This window comes from Thermobia domestica, chromosome 11 (genome assembly GCF_964235325.1).
Source record: "Thermobia domestica chromosome 11, izTheDome1.hap1.1, whole genome shotgun sequence".
Classification (NCBI taxonomy): Eukaryota; Metazoa; Arthropoda; class Insecta; order Zygentoma; family Lepismatidae; genus Thermobia; species Thermobia domestica.
In genome coordinates this window covers 157,017,403-157,043,344 of record NC_137464.1, presented here as the reverse complement: position 1 = coordinate 157,043,344, position 25,942 = coordinate 157,017,403, and the positions used below count along the sequence as shown (strand labels likewise).

Genomic DNA, 25,942 nt, shown 5'->3' with positions numbered 1-25,942 from the left:
GTAGAACACTCATCTCCGGTGTGTAGGGCCCCTAATTCGAACCCAGCTCGAAGTAGCAAATAGCCTCGTACTGACGTCGCATTGAACCTCAACTAATCAATTAATAAATCGAACCTAACTCGCGCCAAGTAGGCGTTATGATATATAAACACTGTGTACATGTGTTTTCTCGGGTTTCTTCCGTTCCCCCCTACTTTCTACATTCCATCATTTCATTTTCATAAGTTGAACAGTTATTCTATTCAACGATTACATAATTTGAGCATGAATTAAGTTAAACAAAGTAACTAAGTGAATTCAGTGGACTACTCTTACGCTTACGAGACAAATACAATACACATTATATATATATATATATATATATATATATATATATATATATATATATATATATATATATATATATATATATATATATATATATTACCATGTGCACAATTATATATATATACAGGGTGGTAGGTAACACCACCGACAAACTTTGGGAGGCGATTCCTTATACGGAATGAAAGAAAAAAGTTCTAATAAACATGGGCCGAAAAATACTCCTTTCAGATTTATGATCCATTGAAAATTCGAAAAATCATTTTTCAAAACTCCCTAACTTAGAAACTATAGAACCTATCCCAAGCGGTTTAAGCAATTACACAGGAACTAGCGTATACCAGTTCCTGTGTAATTCCTTAAACCGCTTGGGATAGGTCCTATAGTTTCTAAGTTAGGGAGTTTTGAAAAATGATTTTTCGAATTTTCAATGGATCATAAATCTGAAAGGAGGCATTTTTCGGCCCATGTATATTAGAATTTTTTCTTTCATTTCGTATAAGGTATCGCCTCCCAAAGTTTGTCGATGGAGTTACCTACCACCCTGTATATACATACATACGAAAATCTGGAATTTTGGATCTTGGATTTTTGTTAATTTTCCGGATAAAAATTGAATGTTCGGGAATAAGGCATATCAATAATACGTGTATGTGTAGATACGAATCGAATGACAAACATTTTGTCCCAATCGGTCTCTGGTCTGCATTGCTCAAATGGTCCCACTTTTTATTTTTATCCCGAATTTGACCTTGAAGCAGTCGGTTCCAGAAATCAAAAGTGGTACCATTGAACACAGCTCATCGAAATCTACAATTTAAACGCAAAAAAAAGTTTTAAAAAAATACGGGGCCACGGTAACTCCCTTTTAACCGAAAACAAGATTAGAGTCAACATCTACTAAATAAATACATAAATGTTTGGCTGTTGAAGAAATATGCACTCATGTCCAAAATTATTGTCGCACGTCTATAAATGTGTTGTTATTTGAATATAATTTGATAACGAATTCGCCCGGTATTTTTTTATAATGTTAGTATGTGTGTAATCGGCAAAGACATACACATATTTCTTACACATTTCTTATAATGTTAGTATGTATGTGGAAAATTTCATCTCAAAAGAGAACTAAATAAGAACAATAAAAAGAAATAAAACTTTCTTGTCTATTTAGCAACATTTTATTTTACTCATTCTAATTTTCGTATTTATAATTCTTTTCCTATGAAATCTACCACAAGTACACATTTCCCGATTATACACATAGTATCAGTATTAAAAGTACCCAGCAAAATCATTATCAAATTATATTCTTACAATAAGACAATTATATATATGCGACAATAATTTTGGACATGAGTGTACAAATTAATTCCTTATTGAGAAAAAAATTCTTCAAACTAATTATACGAATATACTTGATAGAATAACCATTATTATTAGTTTGTGAATTGTGTACAGATTGTGTACACTGTCTGCTTCCATGGTCTGCCTGGCTAAAAATACACTGCTGCATTATTTCTCTTTATTTCGAAAGGTAATTGTAAATAGTCACTGCAAACTCCGGAACAATCAGCAACACCGAACTGTTATTGTCATCTGCATATAGACAGTTAAAACGAGGGATGACTTATTGTTCTCCACAATGCAATTAAAACACGAGTTATTTCACCGAATCTTAAGAACGTAAAACAGGTAACCAGGTACTAATTAATATAATTATATTGCAGAATACCTACTATAACATTCACCTCCTAGGATTCAATCAAGAACTGATTAATTCTGAAAATATCTCATAATAAAAAAGTAAAATAATAATAATCGTATAAAAACTTTTGAAAACAATGATTTTATAAAATGTCCTGTTGTTGTTGTAAGGGAAAAGGAAGAACTTGGATTAGGACAAATTATTGGGCGCGATTGATAGTGAACCATTTCCGTGGTACCCATAAAAACTTTAGTTTTCAATCTTAGCAAGAGCTTCCAGCGCTTTTAAAGTCTTACTCCAATTTCTTCATTTTGCCGCGCTAAAAAGAAAAAAATATTCTGCTTATTTTATTATAGAAGCATTATTTTAAAAATATTATTTAATTTTTTATTTGAGGTTATTATTTTTTGGTGAAAATTATTTTTTAAAAATGAAGTGAATGAGTCTGGTTTCTTTTAAATTACATGAAAATCAGTTACTCGTATCAATTGCAACGCGGTATATACAAGTAATTGTTTCGATATTACTAATAGTTATAAGACGTCGAAAGTGCGAAGAAAAGTGTACATATAGTTAAATCCTTTGAACAATTTTATTATCAGATTAATTACAAAATATTTTCTGATCATACTTATACTGTATGCGTACTACTTCCATCCAATAATTAAAAAATATATATCAACGTCTCTCCGCTGGTAAAATGAACTCATCTATGATATGATATCAATATTCCACAATGTTTCTAAAAGTGAAGTAGAACTATCATATTGCATAATCCTTGGTAGATTTAATAGGCCTAAGTGCCTTATATTAAATAGCAATATTCATTAAATACCAATACATATTGACATTGCATAATATTAAATGAACCAAGCCACTATATGGACTGAATATCGATAACTAATTAATACATTAGTTCCATGACCGGATTAGGAAATTAAACAAAACTACTTTCTTTATTTTAAATAAATTTCTTTATCCATTTATTAATGCTTTTTAGAGTCCTACCTTTATTTTGACCCTTCTACGCTAATGGAAACGGATGACTAACGAACATAAATGATTATGAAAAAATTGTTGGAATTATAATGTGGGAAAAACCGAAGGACTTCCAGAAAACCCATGGACACAAGGTTGTTCTCCACAAATTTACATGACTGAGATGGAACCAGGTACTCTTCGCACCATTCTCCTGTTCACCACTGAGTAACCTTATTCCCTTAACTACCTCGATTATGTAAAGTAAAATGTTTAACTGTCATTGTAATAACAATAATTTGGTTTCTTTTCTTTTTAAAAAAATTAAGTCGATTCTTCAATTGTTACTAGACAAAACGGGAAGAATTGAGTGATTAGCCCCATGCGTTATGTGTAACATAAACCAATAGTTATTCACTCGATTACCACGCAGTCGAACTCGAATAAATATACTAACAATCTATTTTCTTTGAGGAATTAGTTTTACCTGTATTTTGAAGAAGCAAACTGAAATAATATATAGCAATAATCTGGTTAGATTTTTCAATAAACAGAATAAACTATTGCTTATGGGATACACGGAAAAGAAGGTGATATGAATATTTTCAAACAGACGAAATATTTTTAAGTTCTGAATTCTTGAGCATGTATTTATTATTATATGAACAAATATTGTGCAAAGCAAATAGATAATCTAATTTAGGGGAGGACATTCGTTCAAAAAATATTAGAAAGACATTCAGTCTAAACTTGCACATTGTCAGCAAAAATTCTTTTCCTCAAGGCAAATTACAGTGAACACGCTGATACTTGCCTAAAAACTTAGTTGAACACTATTTCTTTAAACTGCGTGTAACTATTTGATAATGGGGAACTTGTCGTCTAATCTAAGCAAACTTTCTATGAATCGTGAACTAAGAGATGTAATTATGGCTACTCAAAATAAATTGCAAACTAAAGTAGCTACAAGATTGAGTATTTTTAGGCTCTAGGGCAGCTCAGTTGTGGCTACGTGGTTAGCGTACATGCCTTCAAAACGGAAGACCCTGGATTAATCTCGATGGGAGCTCATGTATTTAAAATTCCATACAGTATATCTACATTGTAATATCGTCTTGGTGCTGAGAGGAATCTTTACTCCAATCTAACTATATCCCCTTTACGACGAACGCGTGCTTTCTGTGCGAGTAGTCATAGGTTCGGTTCTCGCTGAAATTATTTGGTTATGTTAGACACATTTAACATGATTGTATTCCTTTTCAGTAAGTCGTCCGATATCTCGAAAAAAGAAATACAAAAGGTAAGCAAAATGTCATTTAAAAAATTAATAACAAGCATTCGGTTTTTGACTGGTAGTTAAATATTATTATAATCATCGCAACAAGTGTCATTCTGAGCGCATTTCTTATACGAACTTCTACAGTTTTTCGAAGGAAAGATCAAGCTTTAAACACGCAATTCAATCATCAAAAAATATGACAAACAAATGAAAATAGAATACAACAGCGTGAGGGTATTCTCATGTCTCCTACTTTCACATTCCACCAATTTTCCATCATCATTCACTTGCCTTAATCATAGTTTCCTGTAGTCTAAAAAGGCATAATCGTGGGATGTTAAACTAAAATATTTCATTCGTTTCATTTCAAACCAGCGAATCAACTTTAGATTGTTATTGATTAGTGAATAGAATCTCTTTCAACAGCAGGGCTATATGAAATTTTGATCCATAGCTTAACGTTGAATTGGAACTGTATCAATTCTCGGTGGCAGTCGAACCTGGGTCTCCCACGCGAAAGACAGGTACGCTAACCATATAGCCCCAAGAGAGCTCATGCTACTTTAGGTTTTGAGGGAAAAGCAAGGGAATGATAATGATAATAGAAAATCCCTGAGAAAAATCCAGAAGGGGTATTGTTCAACGTAAGTTGAATCATGTTCACATAAAATGCGATGCGACCAAGATGTCGTCGCATCAAAGATGAGCACTCTACCACTGACCACCGTGTTCTCATAGCAGTTCAATTCTTGACAAATAAAACTATCAGTAGTTTAACGACTTTGTATTAGAATTATGTATTGTTGACCTTATGTAACACAGAGGTTATAAAGGATAGGACTTACTATTAATGTGGGATCCGAACCAAGAATCCGGTATATAGACCATCATGAAAGATAAATTCTCACAGTAGAGGTCATTCCTCACCTCATTATACTGCCTCCAAGAGAGAAAGATTATAGTAGCACACTTCCTGCTTCGGGAGGTAGTTCAATCGATACGACAATAAAATATTCAGGTAATCAATAAATGAATAAAACGTTAAATATAATAGATTAATACAAATCACCAAAACTATAATAAGTGAACTTTGTGTTGGACAAACACCATGTGCGTGGGTTACATCGGGGTTCTCCCGTTTCTTCCCATTTTCATCATTCCACCCTTTCATTCATTTCTCATCATCACCGTCTGCTTTAGCCTAGCCTGCATAATCGTGAGACGTAAAACTCAAAGATTTCATTTCATTTATACCAAAACAACTGCATACTTCTCTACAGCAAAACTCAAACTCAAAATATCCCTAATATTATTTTAAAAAATCGTTAAGAAAATTTCTTACCTTCCAGTTTAATGTGCTGTCCTATCGGCGTTGTTTGACGTCTTATGAAAATTGTATCACCTCTGACAATAAAATATTAGTCAACTCTCTATGTACGCAATTACAAACAAAACGCAACGCTTCAAACATTAAGGAAGTAAATATTAAAAGTGCAACGTTATTAATATCAGCAAAAAATGGTACGCAAGACCTATTTTATTGTTTTAAATTCCTGTATGCTGAGCAAGTGTCTCCCGAATTCTTTATTGTTTCTGTAATATTACTGACGTGGACATTTCTATTCAAGTTTACTTGGTTCATCCAACAGGAAAGAAAGCAATGGAAAAATTTCTTTCACGAGATTGTTTCAGCTTTGTTTCAGAATTATAAACCTTTGTTATGACCAGGAGCAGGGAAGTACGCAGGGATTTATTTTAGTAATAAATTGTACTAAAATTGTAAAATTATCCCTAAAATTAGACTAAATGTACAGAAAAGTAGGAATTTCGGGGGAAGGGTACGGAACCCCAGAATTCACACGCTGCGTATGTCTCTTTCGAGGGATGTAGCAACGGGGAGGCAAATAGAGTCCCGACACCCTCAAATGGAATTCTGGCCCGTAAATGGGGTTTCGCCTGTTATGTATTTATTAAATCTGTACTTAACTAGAATAACTTGCTGGCTACAACCCTGGAACACTCCTTGATCTTCTATCGTCCGCTAAACAGGAAGAGTCAATTTTAGATCTCTAATCCATATTAGATTGAAAAACAGAGCTACACAACAATGGTGTACGCAACAAGATTTTCCATTGAGAATTGCAACCTTAAAATGAAATGAATTTTTTAGTTTAACGTCCCACGTTTATATCATTTAAGCTAAAGTAGGCGTGTCAATTAATGAAAGTCAATTATAGTGAAACTAATTTTTGTACTGTCTCACCAGGAATCGAACCCGGAACCACATACTTCAAAGATGCACTCGCTACCCATAATATCATTGTAATGCGCCACTATTCTTTATCTGTACGAAACGCATTACACATGAATCTGTTTTTACACTTATTTATTTGTTCAATGTTATCAGTTGAATTTAGAATATTTTTATTTGAGATTATATTTAAAGTTAGGCCTAAATAATGCAGGTAATAATAGAGATGCAAAAAAGCCGGTTTTTTTGAATCGATGGTTTTTTTCACATAAAAAGCCGGCTTTTTTGGAAAAAAAACGAGAATTTTTGAAATTTTGGCTTTTTTTCATTTTCATGATTTTTCTATCTAAATAGCTTTCTTATAGTATATTCTATAGTTAGATAAGAATTCCATGACCTAAATGCGATATTTCGCTCTGAAATTCACCATCAAGATGGATGGAGCACGTTTTACGAATTAAAGCTAAGATGAAGAATGTAGTATTTGAGGGCAATTTTAGAGGCTATTTAACTTTATTTTAACTTTTGAGCTATCGACATATTTTTTCTTCTCTAGATCATTTTAGTTTGTCATCCGTGTTTCATTTCTAAGAGCTTAGTACTCTAGCTTCTAGCGCAAAAGTTAAACTTGCCCGTTTTCCTATTTTTCCGTCAAAGCGTACGGTTTTCAATATATCCGCCAAACCGTACTTCCACATTTCTGTTATACTGTAACTGTGAAGTGATTCAGCAATTATTTTCCAGACACAACCTTGAATACCAATTTATACAAATAATCAGTAGCGGATTTAGAAAAGTACTTTAGGAGGGATTTTTCTGATTGTTTCGTTTTCTAAAAAGTCCTAATTTTATTTGGGAGGTGCTTGAAGTTTATGAGTACAGGCATAACTAATATTTCATTTCGTTTATATGTTTAGCAATAATCTTCCGGATACAACCTTAAAGATCATTTTATACTGAGAATCAGTGGCGGATTTAGAAAAGTATTTTGGGAAGGGTTTTTCTTACCTATGTTTAGTTTTTTTAAACATTCGTAGTTTTTATTTGACGGGAACCTAAAGTTTATGAGTAAAGGCATAACTAATAGAATTTCGTTTGTTGCAGACATTCCGTAACTTTGGGGAACGGGCTTCAGTCCGAAAGACTGCCCCTCTAATCTTCGCAAAACCGTCACTGCTGGTAATTAGTAATAATAACGATTTAAAAACAATAAGAAAGAAGTAGGCCAACTCACAGTACACGCATTATTTCTACATTCACAGATGGAATGAAGAAAAGCTTTGTCACAATGGTCGAATGCTGGTTGAATCCCGGACTTCCCGATAGAAGCGCAAAAGCTAATCACTCAGTCATGTTTGTTGTGCAGTTGTATTTAACTTAACTTAAATATATTCCGTAGTCCTTTTATTTTTATTTTTTTTTTGGGGGGGGGGGGAGTTCCGTAATGATATGTTGAATCCTTCTTGTTAAAAATTCAGAAAACTTGAGGATTGGGTAAACCATGATGGTGGTTATATAAAACTTAACTGTAGAATTTCAAGAATATACAGAACCAAAAGCTCTAGATGTGCAGCTTTTAAGTGTATCATATAAATCTAAGCTTTTCCCTTATGTTTTATTTTAATTTTATTTTGTTTCAAAAAGAGGGTATGGAATATTTTGAAGTAAAAATACTACATACAATTTTGCTAGTTATTTGTGTATTTTTTTAAAAGAAGTGTTTACTTGTAGGGTTGGCTGGTTTACACCAACTTTTTTGTTTAATAACTGGTTTAACCCCCCCCCAAAAAAAAAAGAAAGAAAGAAAGAAAGAAAGAATAAAAAGAACGAAAAATGCGAATCGTGTGAACTTCATGGTGACGTTTCCAGATATCAAACCACCTGCAATAGTTTTATTTCCCTTTTACCTTTTAATCAAGGTGTCCCATGTTCAATTCTCGGTCGAACCACAACCCTTCTTTCATGCGTAAAGCAAGTAGCGGTTCGGGTGTCAGTTTAAGCGAAAGTCTTCTCCTTGATAACCTCGGTATTTCGTAAGGATCTTAAGCCTAAACATACGAAACGAAACCAAATTGTATATTTCTGCATGTCTAAATGCCTGTTGTTTTATAAAGAAGCCAAGATTGCTTAAATATATTGATAGAAATTGGCAAAATTTATCGATTGCCAACGTAGCTTCTAACATTAGCTTGGATTGGACTTTCAATGATATCTACGTACTAAATTTGTAATTTAATATCTCAGTTTTAGCATACTGATTACGATACGTTGACCTTTAAATTTTACATGCAAAGCAATAACAGGATTTTCCCGATATTGTCTTACATTTCAAGTAATGACGGGATTTTCCTGATGGCTAGGGCGGGAGCTTCTCAATTTAAGAAATTTACTGACCGGACTTCTTTAAGCTTACGGGAGTTCTTCTAGCATAACCCCGCTGTTGCATAATAACACCAAGGCGAAACAAACTTATTTCTGTGAATATGTAATATAAATACATAAAGCAGAAAATCTAAATCAAAAAATCTGGTTTAAACCAAAAAAGCCAGGTTTAAACATCCCCCCAAAAACGAGTTTTTGGCATTTTCAAAAACAACCATGGTTCTTGTCAACTCTGCTTACTTTTGTATATAGGAAGTTAAAAAGTTCTTATTATATATATTGGTTAATCCTGTGGAATTCATAATGTAAATATGTTGAAGTAAATCGTTTGAAATGTCTTTTCGACATTCATAGGTTATTTTCGAGGTTTCATATTATTATCAGCATCAACCATTAATTAAATGACTTTTTGTGTTATAGAGAAGCGAAACAAAGTCTGCTTTATCAATTTAAAGCAGAATTTTGAAAAAAAGCCCAAAATTTCCCAAGCAAAAAAGCGAAGCCGGAAAAACCGAGTTTTTTTCCAAAAAAGCCGGTTTTTTTTCCGAGCCCTTGCATCTCTAGGTAATAAGTTCATTAATCCGTATCTGGAGATATTTTCAGCAGAAAACGAAGAAAATTTGAATTGATAGATACACTTCCATGATGTTCTTTTCAGGATTTAGCAAGCGAGTTTGTGTGGGAGTTTTGAAAGTTTTTGAGGATAAGCGAGAAAGCTTGCGAAACAGAAGGAATCATTTTAGAAAAGAGGAATAAGTAATTTACTTCACACAATATTATAAATATAGTTTGTGGCGAAGAAGATAATTATAAAATCATGCAGCATTAAGAAATTTTACGTTGGGAGGGATCTATTTCTCTCTCTCCCATGTTCTTCTGCCACCAAAATTATTAATAATGAATCAATCAAATTAACATTAAATAACAAAATGTACTTCTTCTAAATTATAAGTTTTATTATCTGACAAATGCATCTAGGTTACAGTTATTTCCAAATTTAAATTTGATATGCGCTGGTCAGGAAAAAGTAAACCCAAAGGAGTAAGGGAGGTACTATGGAAGTAAAATATATGTGTATATGTGTTTTACTACTATTATCTGCAAGTAACAGAATGAGATATAGGGTCAATCCTACCATCTTCTGATATCTGTCTGATATAAATATCCTCCTGACATTTTTCCGATAAGTGTTCTACAATGCCCTGATAACAATAAGGTGGCTGATAAACCCTATCAGCTGGTTGGTACTTTGACAGGAAGTTGAATTGCCTGTTAACAGCTATCAGCTACTTGTTAGTTGTCGTGTAGTGAATCATGGACGAAATCGAAGAATTGTTGATGGTGTCCGAGGACGATGAGGAGGTTGTTCAATATATAGCGAGGCCTAGAAGACCATTTTAGATCGAATATATGCCAATTTATAACGATAAGTAGTACCCGTTGGCTACAAGTGCCCGCACATAAGCGCCATGTAATTTGTGTAGTTAGAAGATGAAGAAATATATTCTATATAAAATATAGAGTTTAATTATTGAAATTGAATGATATATAAAAACATATCTAAATTATTAATCTAATTTACATATTTTTAGAGGTGGAATATCAAATAAATGAATTAATTAATAGCTCAGATTGTGTTATTACGTGTAGTATTATAACATGGAGTGTAATATATAACGAAATTAACGTTATAAATTTTAGTTATAAATTTGACGTTTCAATTGTTTTCAGTATGATCAACAGAAAACCAACCAATCAAATGGTCCGTTAAAACCTTGCTTCGGGTTAACTATCTGACAGAGTATATATCAGGCACAGTATATTGTAGAACGAACCACGGGCTAAAGTAACTGACAACTTCCTGATATCTAATTCTGACTGATAGTAATCAGAAAGAATATCAGGATATTGTAGGACTGGCCCATAGACGATCGTCTTTGTCAGGATATAATAGGATATAATGATGAAGTTTTCTCTGCTATTGGTATAATGAAGAAGTTTTCTCCGCTATTGGTATTGCTGCTACGATCGAACCCTGAAAAAAAAAGAAAAAGAAAATACTTTATTAAATATAATCAAAGAATGTAAGAAGATAGAATAAACAAAATACTACTTCGTAGATAAAAGATCGGTGTCAATATTACATAAAACAAGGAAGAGTAAACTGAAAGAAAATATAAATAATATAGAATAATGGTTAATATAATTGATTAAGTTATGAAGATAAAAGATGAGCCGTAATACTTACCTGTGTAGAAAATAACACCTCAGTTGCAGCGAAACATCCTGTATAGAAAAGAATGCAAGTTAATCATAACTATAAAATACATATATTACATCGAGACTAAGTTAAAAAAGCTAAAACTACTCTATTACAATCTAAAGACCTAATGTAAAATTTAAATAAGTGAACTATGTTTTATTACCTGTACTTGCTATTGTCTTCCGTATTTTGCATATTTCTATTATCTCGCGAAAACAAGATTGTAACGATTAATGTTCTGGATTAGAATAGTTTAATATATTTCTTGACAACCATTTTATTTTTGGGATTACAAATTGTCACTTTACATATCGATGTAGGCCTATTCGTTTTCACATTCGAGCGACGGAAGAAAATGTGGTGATAGTGATAAAAATCGAATACTTGATTTCAATGAATTCAAGTTACATGGCCCCTACATATCGAAAAAAATATTTTTCGATGTATGTCTATCTGTCGGTTCGTCACACTTTTACATGAACTCAAATAAAGGCTTTACTGTTCGGACCGAATTCTAGACATGAGGTGTTTACAACATACTATCGTTTCGAATTCTATATCCTTCGACACCTAAAAATATAGGTAGTTTAATGAAGAAGAAAATTTAAAATAATTCAATTTTCTCAAAAACAGCTACGACGATTTTGATTATTTTTATAAATATATATTTTATTAACAATCCTTCACCGTAGATGAATCATTACTATGAAAAAATATATAACGTGTAATTTAATTTACTGCATGATATGCGTTCATTTCGCGCAATTGTCTCAATCAAATTCCACAAATAAACGTATCATTAATAACCCAACAATATGACGTAATTCGTTCGTCATGTAAACATTCAGAAGGAGTAGTTTACTCTTAGAGTAAGCTTTTCCCTGACGATTTTCCCATTAACTTCTCATGCAATTTTGTTCATATTTCTTAAAGATATGTTTCATTAAAAAATGGACATACAGCATAAATCATACAGGAGGTGTGTTTTTCTCAAGAGGTGAATTTTTTGACAATTTTCTCAGTAATAACAGACAAATTTGTTCTAATTTCAGTAAAAATATTTTCAGCAGTAATTTTACAATATAGTATAACTCGCTCGTTCCGAAAAAAAAAAAGAGGTAGTTTACTTTGACGGTCAAATTTTTCTCCTGTTTTGATGGAGATGGACAGACCAAAGCGCGTCGCCCCTGGCAGTTTAGGAGGAAGGCACAGGAGAAGTCCAAGGAGAGAACTCAGGACCTAGGACATTCGTCGTGCAGGCACGAAACAAGGAAACGTAAGGGCCTCTGTGTATGTGTGGTCAGCGCAGTGGCAACAACGAAAGGTAGGACCCACCTAAATTATTTATTGGTGTTGAAAAGGCGATTCTCAGCATTAAATAAAGATGCGAGACGTTCTCTGTACCGAAATTAAAAGCCGGAAATAGTTGAGATTTCAAAAACTTAATTTCATGGCATTGAGAATAGGTACTCTATTTCGAACTTTAGCTATGAAAGATTACAATTTTTACCTTAAAGTCGGCTTACATTCAACTATAGAGACACTTTGGCAATTTTACTTATATATTATGTGATATTAGTGACCGCATCATTCTCACGAAAGACATTAATTTCCGTAATTTTTCTTTTTGTTAGTTATGATTCATAATTGTGGATAAAAAAATATAAATAACATGTAGACTTTTAGTGGCTCGAATTGAGCAATTTTTGATAAGAGAAGGTGATCTAAGTATTTAAATTAGGATGTTTAAATTTTTGCATGGAGTGAAACTGTGTCATCTACATTATTGACAGAAACTTTTTGGATGTAAGATAATTAAAAAGAAAGCGTGATACATTTTCTAGAAGTACATTCAGTGTATTGTTTAAATTGTATAAAATCACTATGTTTGTAAAGTTATTCACATAGAAGTTGGTAACTTAATGAATTTATTTCAATTAATCTGCTAATAGGAGTTTAATCAATAATCTGCAGTAATGTATCAATAAAAATATTTGACGTAGAAAGCTCAAAAGTTAATTAGTGATTAGAAAAACTCAATCTCACGATTAGTCATTTTTGGATTAGAGATACGGAATCCGTCAATAAAACGGAACAGATATTGTATTCTGTCATGAAGAATACGTATGGGCTAGTAACCATAAAGTAGGCTAAGCAAAGCCACATTTAATGTATCGTTCTGATCCTGTAAACAATAGGGCTATCAGATGTCTATGCGCATAGATCACACTAATGACTACAACCTACGGATATATGCATATGCTACTGTTGCAACAAGAAAAACCATGAAAACTAGACACGTTTGTCTGAGAATCTCTTAAAAGACGTTTTTGCATTTAATATGAATCTTTGAGTATTAATTGTATTCCACGTATGTATGCATGCCTATATTTATGATTTCTCTCTCTCTCTCTCTCTCTCTCTCTCTCTCTCTCTCGATATATATATACAGTAGAGCGTAGATTATCCGAACGTCGGTCAACCGAACGACCGCTTAACCGAACTGTGTACTCGCTCGCACCTGTTACTCTCCCACCCTACCGTCCATCATCCCCCTCACTCCCAAACCAAGTTTCCCACAGTAGTCGCCGCACTGAGCCACCGCTGGCGGAATATTGCTTCTAATGGGGCCTTCATAAGGCGCTGCTGACCGGCCAAGCCGCCAGTCGCTGTGTTTCAACAATCAGCACACTTCTGTCGGTTTGGCACTGGCTGTAGAAGTAGCGGCAGTATCAAAGCTGTTCACAGCAACAGCTGCGCCAGCTTAGAGTTGAGGCGTGCCGCTCCGCGCATGGCAAATAAACATGTACAGTTCGATTATCCGAACAAACCAGTTTTCCGAACACCCATGTCCCCCAATTACTTCGGATAATCGACGCTCTACTGTATATATATACATATTTGTGTCTTGTATTTTCCATGTTCGTCAATATGTGTGTATATATTGATATTATGTATATATGGTGTATTCTTGTTGTTTATGTTGATATCAAATTTCATATCTGGTGTAATTATCTCCTAATCTCAATTAGGATTAGAAACGATTAGAGGCCAGGAATAGGCTTACTTAGTTTCCTTAGGTCATTCTATTTTTCTATCAAAATTTCTCACTAAATCTCAAATCGAAGTCATGACTTATTTCAACTTATTTCACCTTATCCACGTATTCTAGTTTATTCCACTTACTATTTTTTTTTAAATTTCACTGAACCTAAATAGTATGTATTTAAATTAAGATTAAATAAAATTATATCATTCTTAAATTCATCTTTTTTTTTTGAATTGTCATTAGTCATAAAGTATCAGATGATCAACGTTAATCATATGTTTATTATCCAATGTCACGTGGATAGGTATGAAAGCTCATTATGTAAGGATAAACAATCATAAATTTCACCGAGGACTGGTTATGAATATCAGTTTCATTAGTTTGTTTTATGTGTGTCGGGTCACTTATAATAATTCATTCAAGCCATAGGCCAAGAAAGAAAACAAAAATGTAATTTACTTAATTTAATTTTGGTACTAAGGCCTTATGCCTTATTCTTCATATTTGTTATCATAAAATTCCAAATTCAGTGTTAATTTTAGTCTTGCTTGATTTTTAAAAACATTTTTTGTTTTTACTCATTAAACTTTTTATTATATTGTTAACCTAAATTTGTGATTTTTTTTTCATGAGCAAGTTGTATTCCTCACCTCAAAAATAACATTGGTTTTCAAGGGTTTGTTAGGCTAAATTAATAGGGCAATGTAGGCAATTTTCCAATTCTACCTACCATTGAATGAATTGAACTAAATTTCATGACTTTCAATCAAACTTTTAAATTCAAGATGTTTGTTTATTTCTTGCATTATTATTATTATTATTATTATTATTATTATTATTATTATTATTATTATTATTATTATTATTATTATTATTATTATTATTCAATTTTCATGGAAATTGAAAATAGTCTAGTTCGTCCCTACAAACAAGAAATTAGAGCAAAAATTCTTTTAAGCACTGCAGCATGTGAATACACGGATACAGATGGAAATAAAATAAATTTTCGTTTGCTCTCTAGGTTTAAGGGATTTTATTTCCCTAAAGCCCTGGGATACCGCGGGGAGATAGAATTTCCAAACCGTGAAATCAGTCTTAATCGAGTTATGAACCATTTCAGATTGAAGAACGGGGACTTCAACGGTGGTGCACATGATAGCAATTGTGGCACCGGGAACACGAACCCAACACCCCTCTCTTTTCTAACTTTTACAAAATTTGGCGCTCCGAACAACCACCAATACATCTCTCTCTATTTTTAATTTTCTCAAATTAACGTTCCTGAAAAGCACATTCATTTATATAATCAAATTACTAATATTAATCAATTTTGCTTTTCCTCTTATCGTGAAGTTTGCCTATATGGCATTACTTTTGTTGTCAGGCTGCAGTTTTAAATTCCCTCTTTCCGTTGCTTTCTGTGAACGATCTCATTGTTGACATTTGCTGACATATAATTCCATATTGAGTTTTCAAGGTGTATAAAATAATACGAAGCCGTATAGTGAAATATACTATGATTTGTTCTGAAAGAATCTGATATCAGTCCATATAAGCTCACGAGTGTTGATTAACGTATTAGAATAATGTGTTTGTTTTTGTATATACAGCGTGAGCACAGAAACAGTGCCTGATTTTAAAGTGCCATATAATTAACATTTAATTGAAATATTTACATGAAATTTTGTACAGAGCTCAGTAAACTCAAAGTATTTTCCCATCTATCTTTTCAGAATCCTAGTTCTGTCCAGAGCAGCTAGAGGACAGTAACATCAAAAATGGCGTTCACTCACAGCAACGAAGCTGGTGCGTTTCACAATTTGCAAAAACAAGCAGTTTTGTGAGAGTGCAGCGTGATTTCAAACGACAATTTAATGCTGATCCACCCACACACAAATCCATTGTGAAGTGGCACAGAACGTTTATTGAGACGGGGTGCATTTGTGATTAAAGAAAAGGACATTCAGGGCCACGTCCAGTCTCCGAGGAAACTGTGGAGCGCGTTAGAGCAGCCTTCGTACACAGCCCACAGAAGTTTACACGTAAAGCTAGCAGAGAGTTGCAGATGCCACAAACAACAGTAAGAAAGATCTTACGCAAGCGTTTGCGGTGTTACCCGTACCGACTGCTGTTGGTTCAGAAGTTATACCCACAAGACAAGGTAAAGCGCCTTGAGTTCTGTGAGACTATGCAAAATTTCATGGAGGACGACGAAAACTTTCTGACGAAGATCATTTTCAGCGATGAGGCGACATTTCACTTAAGTGGAAAGGTGAATAGACACAATGTAAGGATATGGGGAACCCAGAATCCTCATGCAACTGTAAATGTGGAACGTGACTCACCGAAAATCAATGATTTTTGTGCAATATCAGAGCGTCGGGTGCACAGTCCGTTCTTCTTTCAGGAACAAACAATTAGAGGTGAAAGTTACTTAGTATTGCTACTTAACTGGTTGATTCCGCTGATGGATAGGGAGCTCTGGAGTCAATGATCAAGTTCTTTGCAAGTGGCCTCCAAGATCACCTTACCTCACTGTTAGTGACTTCTTTCTGCGCGGATTTGTGAAGGACAAAGTGTATGCGCCTCCACTACCCGCAACTCTGAACAATCTCCAAGAACGCATCATTGATGCTGTCAACTCCGTCTCACCGGATATGCTTCACAACGTGTGGTTGGAGCTAGATTACCGCCTCGATATTTCCCGCGTTACAGGTGGCGCGCACATCGAGTGTTTGTGATTTCAATTATTGCTACAAAAACTATTTGAGTTTATGTATCACTGTTCAAAATTTCAGCAAAATATTCCTTCGCATATTAAATTTACACTAATTTGAAACCTGGGGCTGTTTCTTTGCTCACCCTGAGTCTTGGGCGTAATGATAGAGTATAGGGTGTCTAAAATATAAATCTACGATATAGAAATGACTAGATACATATGTAATTGAGTAATAATAATATTAATGTAAATCGGGTGTTGCAAAATAAGTCTTACAACTCTTGGGAGGTGACCCCTGCCACTGAGACAAGAAAAAAAAGTTATCTTGAACTTCCGGCTATCGGACATAGTTTCGGATCTACAAGGTGCCGAAAGCGTGGGAAAATGACTTTCGGACGCCAATAGTTCGGAAATTATCCAACGTAAAGAGGGCGGGTAAAAAAATCACTGAAGAAATCATACCTGCTGTATTGAATTTCGCATGTTTCACAATGCTACCATGCACGCGCAAGGGATTCCCCAAAGGAACGTAGGGAGTCCCGGATAATCTGCCAAATAAAAATTGGTCTAAATGGATATGAATTGATAGGGTTTCTACCACGCAACAATAATTCGTTTGTATTAAGTCGATATCTAGAACAAATACAAAATGGCAGACAGCATGCACGTTGTGTGTGGTTGCATAATCGCCAGGATGCTGGCCAACAGTGACGTTCTGAGTATTAAGGTAGCGAATTTTTAATCAAATGCTCTAGAAAGACATCTGTAGTGTCGGTAGAGCACAACAGATGAAGCAGGGTGATTCACATGTATGGAAACACGTAACGAAAAATGCCCAGAAATGCACTCATACTCAGTAAACGTGAGTTCAAACCGTCGGAAATGTAAGGATTCGCGTCAAGAACATGAAAGCCATTGCCAAGTCCCCATAATATTCCCTAAAACAGATGCAATTTGATGTGCACGGCTGCATAGCAATAAGGATGGGACAACTGAGGCTATGTTGAAATTGTGCAAGGGGATTCGCTAAGAAACTGGGTAAACTAAATGAATGTCACTAGCGGGATCGCATGATCGATATTGAAATGTGGCCAATGTGTGTGTTGATATCGACATGTAGCTAATGGACAAATGTCAATATGTCACACTACTGCTGGGACACCGTCCCACGTGCGAAAAATAGGAAAATAACTACTCGGGTCTTGAATCTGAGGTCGTGGGCTCTTAGTAGGATTGGAAACTGCGACCTTGCGAGCGAAAGCAAGCGCTTAGCCCTGATTCTGCAGGGAGCCTCACTTTCTCTGTATTCATTTCTTTCAAGAGTAACCACTTTGTCTGGCAAGCGCTCTTGTACAGTCTCCCGACATGCTTGTGTTTTTCATTTTGTTATTCCTACTGCACAGTTGTAAACAATCAGAGCTTTAAGACGTTTCTTCCTATTTCTCATGTCGTTTTATTTTCCATATGTATGGTGTTCCAGCTGTAGTGTTACATGTGCCAAATTGGTTCATTTTCGTCTTTGTCTTGGCATGTGTACTGTGTGTAAGATACGAATTTCTGGAGGTATTTTCCTTTATTTCGAGTACGTCATATGTCCCAGAAGACGTAGGATATGATACAAGTTTGTTATTTTCACGCTCTATCAGAATTTGAACCATGGATTAAGAGATTTCTTTTCATGTGTCGACTGCTGGACAATGTCCCAAACAAAGAGGAACATTGATACAATCGCGTTCTAGTTACGTTCTACCAAAAAGTGCACCAGATGTAATAGCAGAATGTACAACGTTATTTTCCTACTTTTCGCACGTGAGACGGTGTCCCAGCGTAGTGGGACATGTTGACATTTGTCCATTAGCTACATGATGATATAACACACACATTGGCCACATTTCAATATCGACCATGCGATCCCACTAGTAACATTCATTTAGTTTACCCAGTTTCTATGTGAGTCCCCCTGCACAATTGCAACTTGACCTCAGTTGTTGCATCCTTATTGGTATGCAACCGTTACATCATATTGCATGGGATTGATGGAATATTCTTTGTGAATTGGCAATGGCTTTCATGTTGTTGATGCTATTCTTTACATTTCCGACGCTTTGAACTCACGTTTACTTAGTATGAGTGCAATTTTTCTGGACATTTTTCGTTACATGTTTCCATACCTGTGAATCACCCTTCTTCATCTGTTGTGCTCTACCGACACTACATATGTCTTTCTAGAGCATTTGAGTACAAATTCGCTACATTTAATACTCAGAACGTCACTGTTGGCCAGCGTTCGTACCTGGCGATTCTAGATATCGACTTAATACAAACGAATTACTGTTACGTGGTAAAAACCCTATCAATTCGTATCCATTTAGACCAATTTTTATTTGGCAGATTAACCGGGACTCCCTACGTTCCTTTGAGGAATCCCTTGCGCGTGCATGGTAGGATTGTGAAACATGCAAAATTCAATACAGCAGCTATGACTTCTTCAGTGATTTTTTACCCGTCCTCTTTACGTTGGATAGTTTCCGAATTATTGGCGTCCGAAAGTCATTTTCCCACGCTTTCGGCACCTTGTAGATCCGAAACTATGTCCGATAGCCGAAAGTTCAAGAGAACTTTTTTCTTGTCTCAGTGGCAGGAGTCACCTCCCAAGAGTTGTAACATTTATTTTGCAACACCCGATATATATATATATATATATATATATATATATATATATATATATATATATATATATATATATATATATACCGTGTCCTGCGAAAACGAACTAAGCGCCACTTTCATACTTTTAAGAAAATTACGTATAAAGGTTGATGCCCAACATTAATGTAGTCGTAATCAAAAGTGAAATCATGTTTCTTTTTCTTTTTCTTTTTTTTTTTTTTTTTTTTTTTTTTTTTTTTGTAAAGGTGTTGGTTTCCTCTCTTTTCGATTGTGCAAAACGTGCTACTGCATATCAGGATCAATCGTCGCATTTACGTGGATTTTCAAAGTTTGGCGCTTAGTTCATTTTTGCATAACACGGTGAGTAAATAATAGGACACTCGTGTATATATGTGCTCGGTTATGAATTTTAGTACGAGATATGGATTGTGTTTACATAATGATAAATATTTTGTACATTAATCATTACGTCAGAATATTTATGAGAGGACAGTGTGTCGTTTAAAAATGATGGATTGTATTTTCATTTTGTGGCTTGACATTTGATAATAAACATACATACTAATTGATCAACCGGCCTGATAATAGGAATAATGGTAATATAGCAAACGATTCCAGACAGTTTTCAGTTAAGCACAGAACAGAATAACCGTTTGCAGAATAGACACCATTTAACAAATACGCGTTCAGTTTATATTTGCGATACTACTCTGTAACTTTGAAATTTTCCCCATGACCTAAGTTCACTGCTATTCGCAGAGGTGACGAGGTGCATAGGATAGATTAATATAGAAAATTTATTGCAGTGGAATTTCGTTATTCAGTACCAAAATGTCGATCCTCCCCCTCCAAATATTTTCATTTTCCTTAGTTTTTAAACTAGGTAGTGGACATCTCAAGGTTGGCACCCTTGCGGATTTGGGTGCTACTAGTGAGATTTGGCAGACAATTTACTAGTATATAATTTAGTTTCTTGAATTTTTTAAAATTTGGCAAATCCCTATTAGGATTTCCTCAATTTTATTGACTTTACTCTCATTTTCCATATTTTACACGTAACTCTTCTCAGTTTCTGAGGGGTCGGACCTTTTTTTAGAAATTCTAAATTAGAGATTACATCAACCTTCCGGTGGACCGGCCGTAATCTGAGTGAATTGGTACCTCAAACGGTTAATAGTCAATGATTCCACAGGACTTATTCCTTGTGAGATGGTTGTCTAGAAGGCACGGACTTGTGCTTATGCATTCAATGACCCCGTTTGTCCACGCAGTTTTGTAGGCCAACTTTTTCGGCATATGAAAGCATATTTGGCTGTGGTAGTGTCCTAACTTATTCCTTTGGTGCCGCTTTTGCTTTTTCTTTCTCTTCTCTATTCCTCTATTCTTTTCTTCAAGATTTTTTTTTTTTATTTTTAACCTCCCTCCAAGTTTTGAACTCGACAAATATCAACCATTCAACATATATCATTTGAAATTGATTTACCAACCGAGATGTCGCGAGACACTATTCGTGGAGGTATTCGTTGATTTGGAATATTGAGGAAACGTTTTCCATCATATTTCGACCCACTGCGATAGCGAGCGATGGTTCAGTACACGACAAAATTTTACTTTCTTTCTCATTATTCGTTCGGAATTCCCCTTCGGGTTATCAGTCATTTCTACTTTTGTTTCCATTGGTAACTATAGAAGTAAATGTTGTAGTTGTTTTGGGCCCAAAAGTAGTGTTAACCTTTTAGAATAATATATTTATACATATTCTGTGGTTTCGTGCCTGCCATACGAATTAAATGTCTACCAATTGTTTAAATAAAATGCTTGAGAATACTAGTTTTATCATCATGTGCGGTCAGTTGGGTGAAATTGCGATATATTCGGATTCTCTTATGTGAAATGTTGCATCCTAAAATTTAATTTGTCGGGGTTATTGTTTTGAAAGTTTAAATGATTATTGAGTATATGTGTATTAAGATATAAATATGTGTGGAATATAAATATGATATTGAAGTAAAATGTATAATGGAGAATTGAATAAATAAATATGTGTAAAGGGTCTTGGCACCTACCCCGAACGGTCCTTGGTTGCTATAATTCCGAGATATCCGATAAATGTAAAATGTGAATGTTAGTAGATACCGCCGCATGTTATAGATATTCTCTTCTAACCTTGCAATATTATTAAGTAACATATGTATCGACTAACATAATCTGTAATGCGCTAACTGCATGGGATTAAAGCAGGTCATCGTAACCCTATTGTATCCTTAAATCTACGTCCAAGTTAGTAAACTAAAATCCTTTTGTTAAACTACATTTAGATTCTATCCCTCCCATACGAATACTCAAACTTGACCAGTGTTTCCACCTCAGTAGTCGTGTTTTCAATACAAACGAAAGTCCTTCTGAACTTGGAAATTGCTCGTTCCTACATATACATTATGTAAATCTAACGTTAAATGTGTGCACCTGGTAATATAAGGTGATATTAACTGAAAGATCGTCAATTAATGGGATAGTAAGTGAATGACAGAAAAAGTAACATTAGTCACCGTGATATTAGTGAGAAAACTTCGATCTCTTAATTCCAGAAACGGGAGAAATGTCTTCGATAGATACTTCGACGAACAGAATATGTGTCAATTACGATTAGTAAACTTAATCTATGTGTGTATAAGGAAAGCAACAAAGTGAAATGCATGAACATAGGAAAGAGTGCTGCGATAATACGTATGATATTGTAGCTTGTCTAGTGCTACGAGAGAGGACTCGTATAATTACTTTAAACGTTTTCATATATGAGATAAAGACTCATTTCTAACTCTCATCTTCAGTTTTTTCTTTCTTCCACTCATCGTATTGTATACTGTGCTTATTCACGGACCTATATCATATTTACCAAAAGTTAAATAAAAATATATTTTTTCTTCCTTTTAATCTGTCTGTTAATATATATATTGCTAGAATGGAAGAAAGTAGAAACGCTATCAAAGTCTTGACTGGAAGACCAATCGGAAAACGACCATTAGGAAGACCTAGGCGCAGATGGGAGGACAATATTAAGATGGATCTCGCAGAGATTGGAATACAAAGTAGAAACTGGATGCAGTTGGCTAAGGATAGAAGTCAGTGGAAAGCTTTTGTGAACGCGGCATTGAACCTCCGGGTTCCATAGACCATAGAGTTAGTTAATTAGTTAATTTATATATATATATATATATATATGTGTGTGTGTGTGTGTGTGTGTTTCGTGTGTGTATCCTATTGTTCAATCTCGTGTGTAGATTGACATATTTATATGCACGTTTATTGCATGTTTATAAAAGTCTGTGTGTAATTTCTCAATAGATGTAATAGATGCTCACCAAATTGCAGTTAGATGGTTTCTTTAAACTATTTGCACCCAGGTCGATACGCTGTCCTGTATGTATGTGTGTGTGTGTGAGTAAATAATAAATTTAGTTTTAAGTGGTAGTCTTTTCTATTGATTTACTATGATAGTGTTCATAATAAGTGTGTAATAACGGGTTATATGTATTAGTGTATGACGGAGGTCATGAAAGATAACTAGTTCTTAAGTAGTCTAAATCGGCTCTGGGAGAAAAGCCAAAATAACAGGATGAGCCTGAATAACGATAGTCTTTTCAGAAATCTCAAAACTTCCATTTGTGCAAAATATATACATTTCTTTAATTTTTTTCTTGGCTAATTCAAATAGACAAACAATTAAATTAAAACTTCTCGTCACCTGGGTTGGGTTAGGGCAACTCCAACTTGTGCAGTTGCCTGGATCCATGTCGGGATCGTATGAGGGAACATGTCTCTTCGGAATCACTTCAAAATTTATCCTCAAATAATAACATTCGAATATGAATCACCTTTTTAATAACTATTCAAGTTTCTTTACCATAATTTTATAATTATCCAGTAATCCTTTATCTCTAGTTCTTTCTTCCTTTCTGCTTTCCCGCTTCCTCTTTTTCTCCTTTCTCCTACCTTCTTCTCTTCTTTCTCACTCTTTCTTTTCCTATTTCTAATAAAACTGAAGAGGGGTCGTGACTGGAAGTTGTCGCTATACACACGGTCATTAAATTGCTTTGATGTTCCTCTTTGGAAGTTCGATATGAATTAGTTCATCCTAAAACATACATATGAAGCAAGAATTCCAAAATTTATTTATTTATATTTTTTATTTCGTATTTGGCTAAATTATCATAATTGACAATATTTCAATTTCAAATAAGCCTATAAGGCGGCGACTAACTTTCCCATTCACTACCTACGTCTTCAATTATATGTGTGTGTTTTCAAAATACTAAAATGTAAATAACGCTTTTCTGTTCTACGACAATGAAATGAGTTTTGTCAGAAATTTTATTGACACGGGATTTTTAAAACTAATTTGCCTCTTTCTCTTTACTACTATATGTTTGTATTACATGTCTGATTTCAATGAAGCAAGAGCTAGTTTTCCAGCTACTTAATCATGTTCATACTATTTTTATATCTAGGAATCCGTTTAGGTAGTATAATTTGTGAGATTAATCTGTTGTGGGGCGACTTAAAACCGACTTGAATAACAGAAACATGGTTCAGAAAAACAGAAACAGTTTGGTTGGGAATATGGACGTATATATATATATATATATATATATATATATATATATATATATATATATATATATATATATATATATATATATATATATAGTATATTTATGCTGCAGCGCTAAAAAGTTCAACTTAGATATTGGCCGTTAGACAGGCAGACAAAATAATCATTTCTAAAGTCTATGGTGGGACAGATGGCACATATTAAACAGATGTGAGTGGTACCTGGCAGTAGCAGCTTGTAATTCACACCAGGCCCGTAGCCAGCCCAAAAATGTAGAGGGGGCCCGGTAGAAGTTAGGGGGGGGGGGCGAGCCAACCATATTATATAGTTCATCAAATAGTAACATCAGCAATTCATCATATCTGCTCTTGAATGTTTAAGTATTTTGCTTCTACTTAATTCTATTACACACACACACATTAAGTTAACATTCTGTAATCTACATGAAAGAAACGTGAATTTTGTTAAATGGGTATTATTAACTACACGAATTAGAATTAAAATATAAATGTTTTAATAGTCCCACATATGATACTAACATTAAGATCAAGAACGAGAGATGATCTACTGTGAAATAAGGAAATTCAACTTTACTTAGCCACTCGTTTAGGGTTAACTTGCGAAGTTGCCCTTCCGTTTTTATTAAAATTTTGAAAATTTACGTAGAAGAATTTGATAATTTGATTGCTTGTGTGCTTGATAACATGTAAGTGAAGCGTAATTTATGTGTAATACCTTTTGGTAAGCGGTTATAAAGACGGGACTAATTCGCAAGTAGAGGGAACTACTTGTCTCTAGGTTCAGGACGGTTGGATTGATGATAATTTTCGAGTAAATATGCCTGCAAGTGTTCAGGGTCTTTGCGCGGGATGTGAATTGACAGTACTAACATTTGTAAAACATTATGTTATCCGGGCAAGCGGGGCCTTCCAGGCCCAGTAGCTTCATATATTTTTTCGAATTTCTCAATAACCATAAATATTTTGATGACATAAAATTCTGAATTCTTCTATCTTTAGTCGAAGTTAATCATGAACATATCAAGTTGGTAAGGCTAATAGAGTTGGTAAGGCCCTAGTTGCCCGTCTACATTACAAAAATATCTTGCCCGGACAAGGGTTAATCTTTTGAATATTCATGGCTTAATGAATGAAAGAACAAAGATCACCAACAATCGTTCACGAGTTTCTGCTTGAGATAGGAGAGCTCTGCAAACCTAAGTACGCACTAAGGTAAGTGCAAAGTAGACATAACCTAACCTAAGTAACCTACAATAGTGCTGCGTTATCCCACCTTACTTCGGCTTCTCGCTTCGCCCGTACTTCCCTCTGAACTCCCCACTCCCCATTAAGTACCCACAACCATGCTCCTCGCGGCCCGCCAGTCTCCCCTTTAGGTTAACAATGGACTTCCATATGTAATTGTGGTTCCTCCCCCGTACTCACACCCTCAAGGTAACGTAACAGAACATAAAATGAGTAAAGTTTAAATAGAAATTGATGATTGTAGATTTTATTATGGTTTTTGTTGAAAATTAGGTGGACGGGTAACTTTGAAGTAATTCCTTTGTTTACAATTACAGTTGTATTTTTTATATATATTTATACTAAGTTCTCGTTCAAAACCTTAAATTAAACTCGTTTTATATAAATGAACCACCTGCACACTATACCAAGAAGACACATACCAAAATAGCTTTAAAAATAC

The 25,942-nt window shown here is 34.4% G+C and overlaps 1 protein-coding gene across 1 annotated transcript in view; it reads right to left on the bottom strand.

The window, feature by feature from the left end:
- The window catches only part of LOC145665331 (major royal jelly protein 1-like), a 35,205-nt gene extending 9,622 nt beyond the window's left edge, over positions 1-25,583 (bottom strand). Inside the window, exon 1 of the mRNA XM_081732630.1 lies at positions 25,534-25,583. Coding sequence (XP_081588756.1) covers positions 25,534-25,583 — 50 coding nt within the window. The remainder of the gene's footprint in view (positions 1-25,533) is intronic.
- Positions 25,584-25,942: the final 359 nt, after the last annotated feature.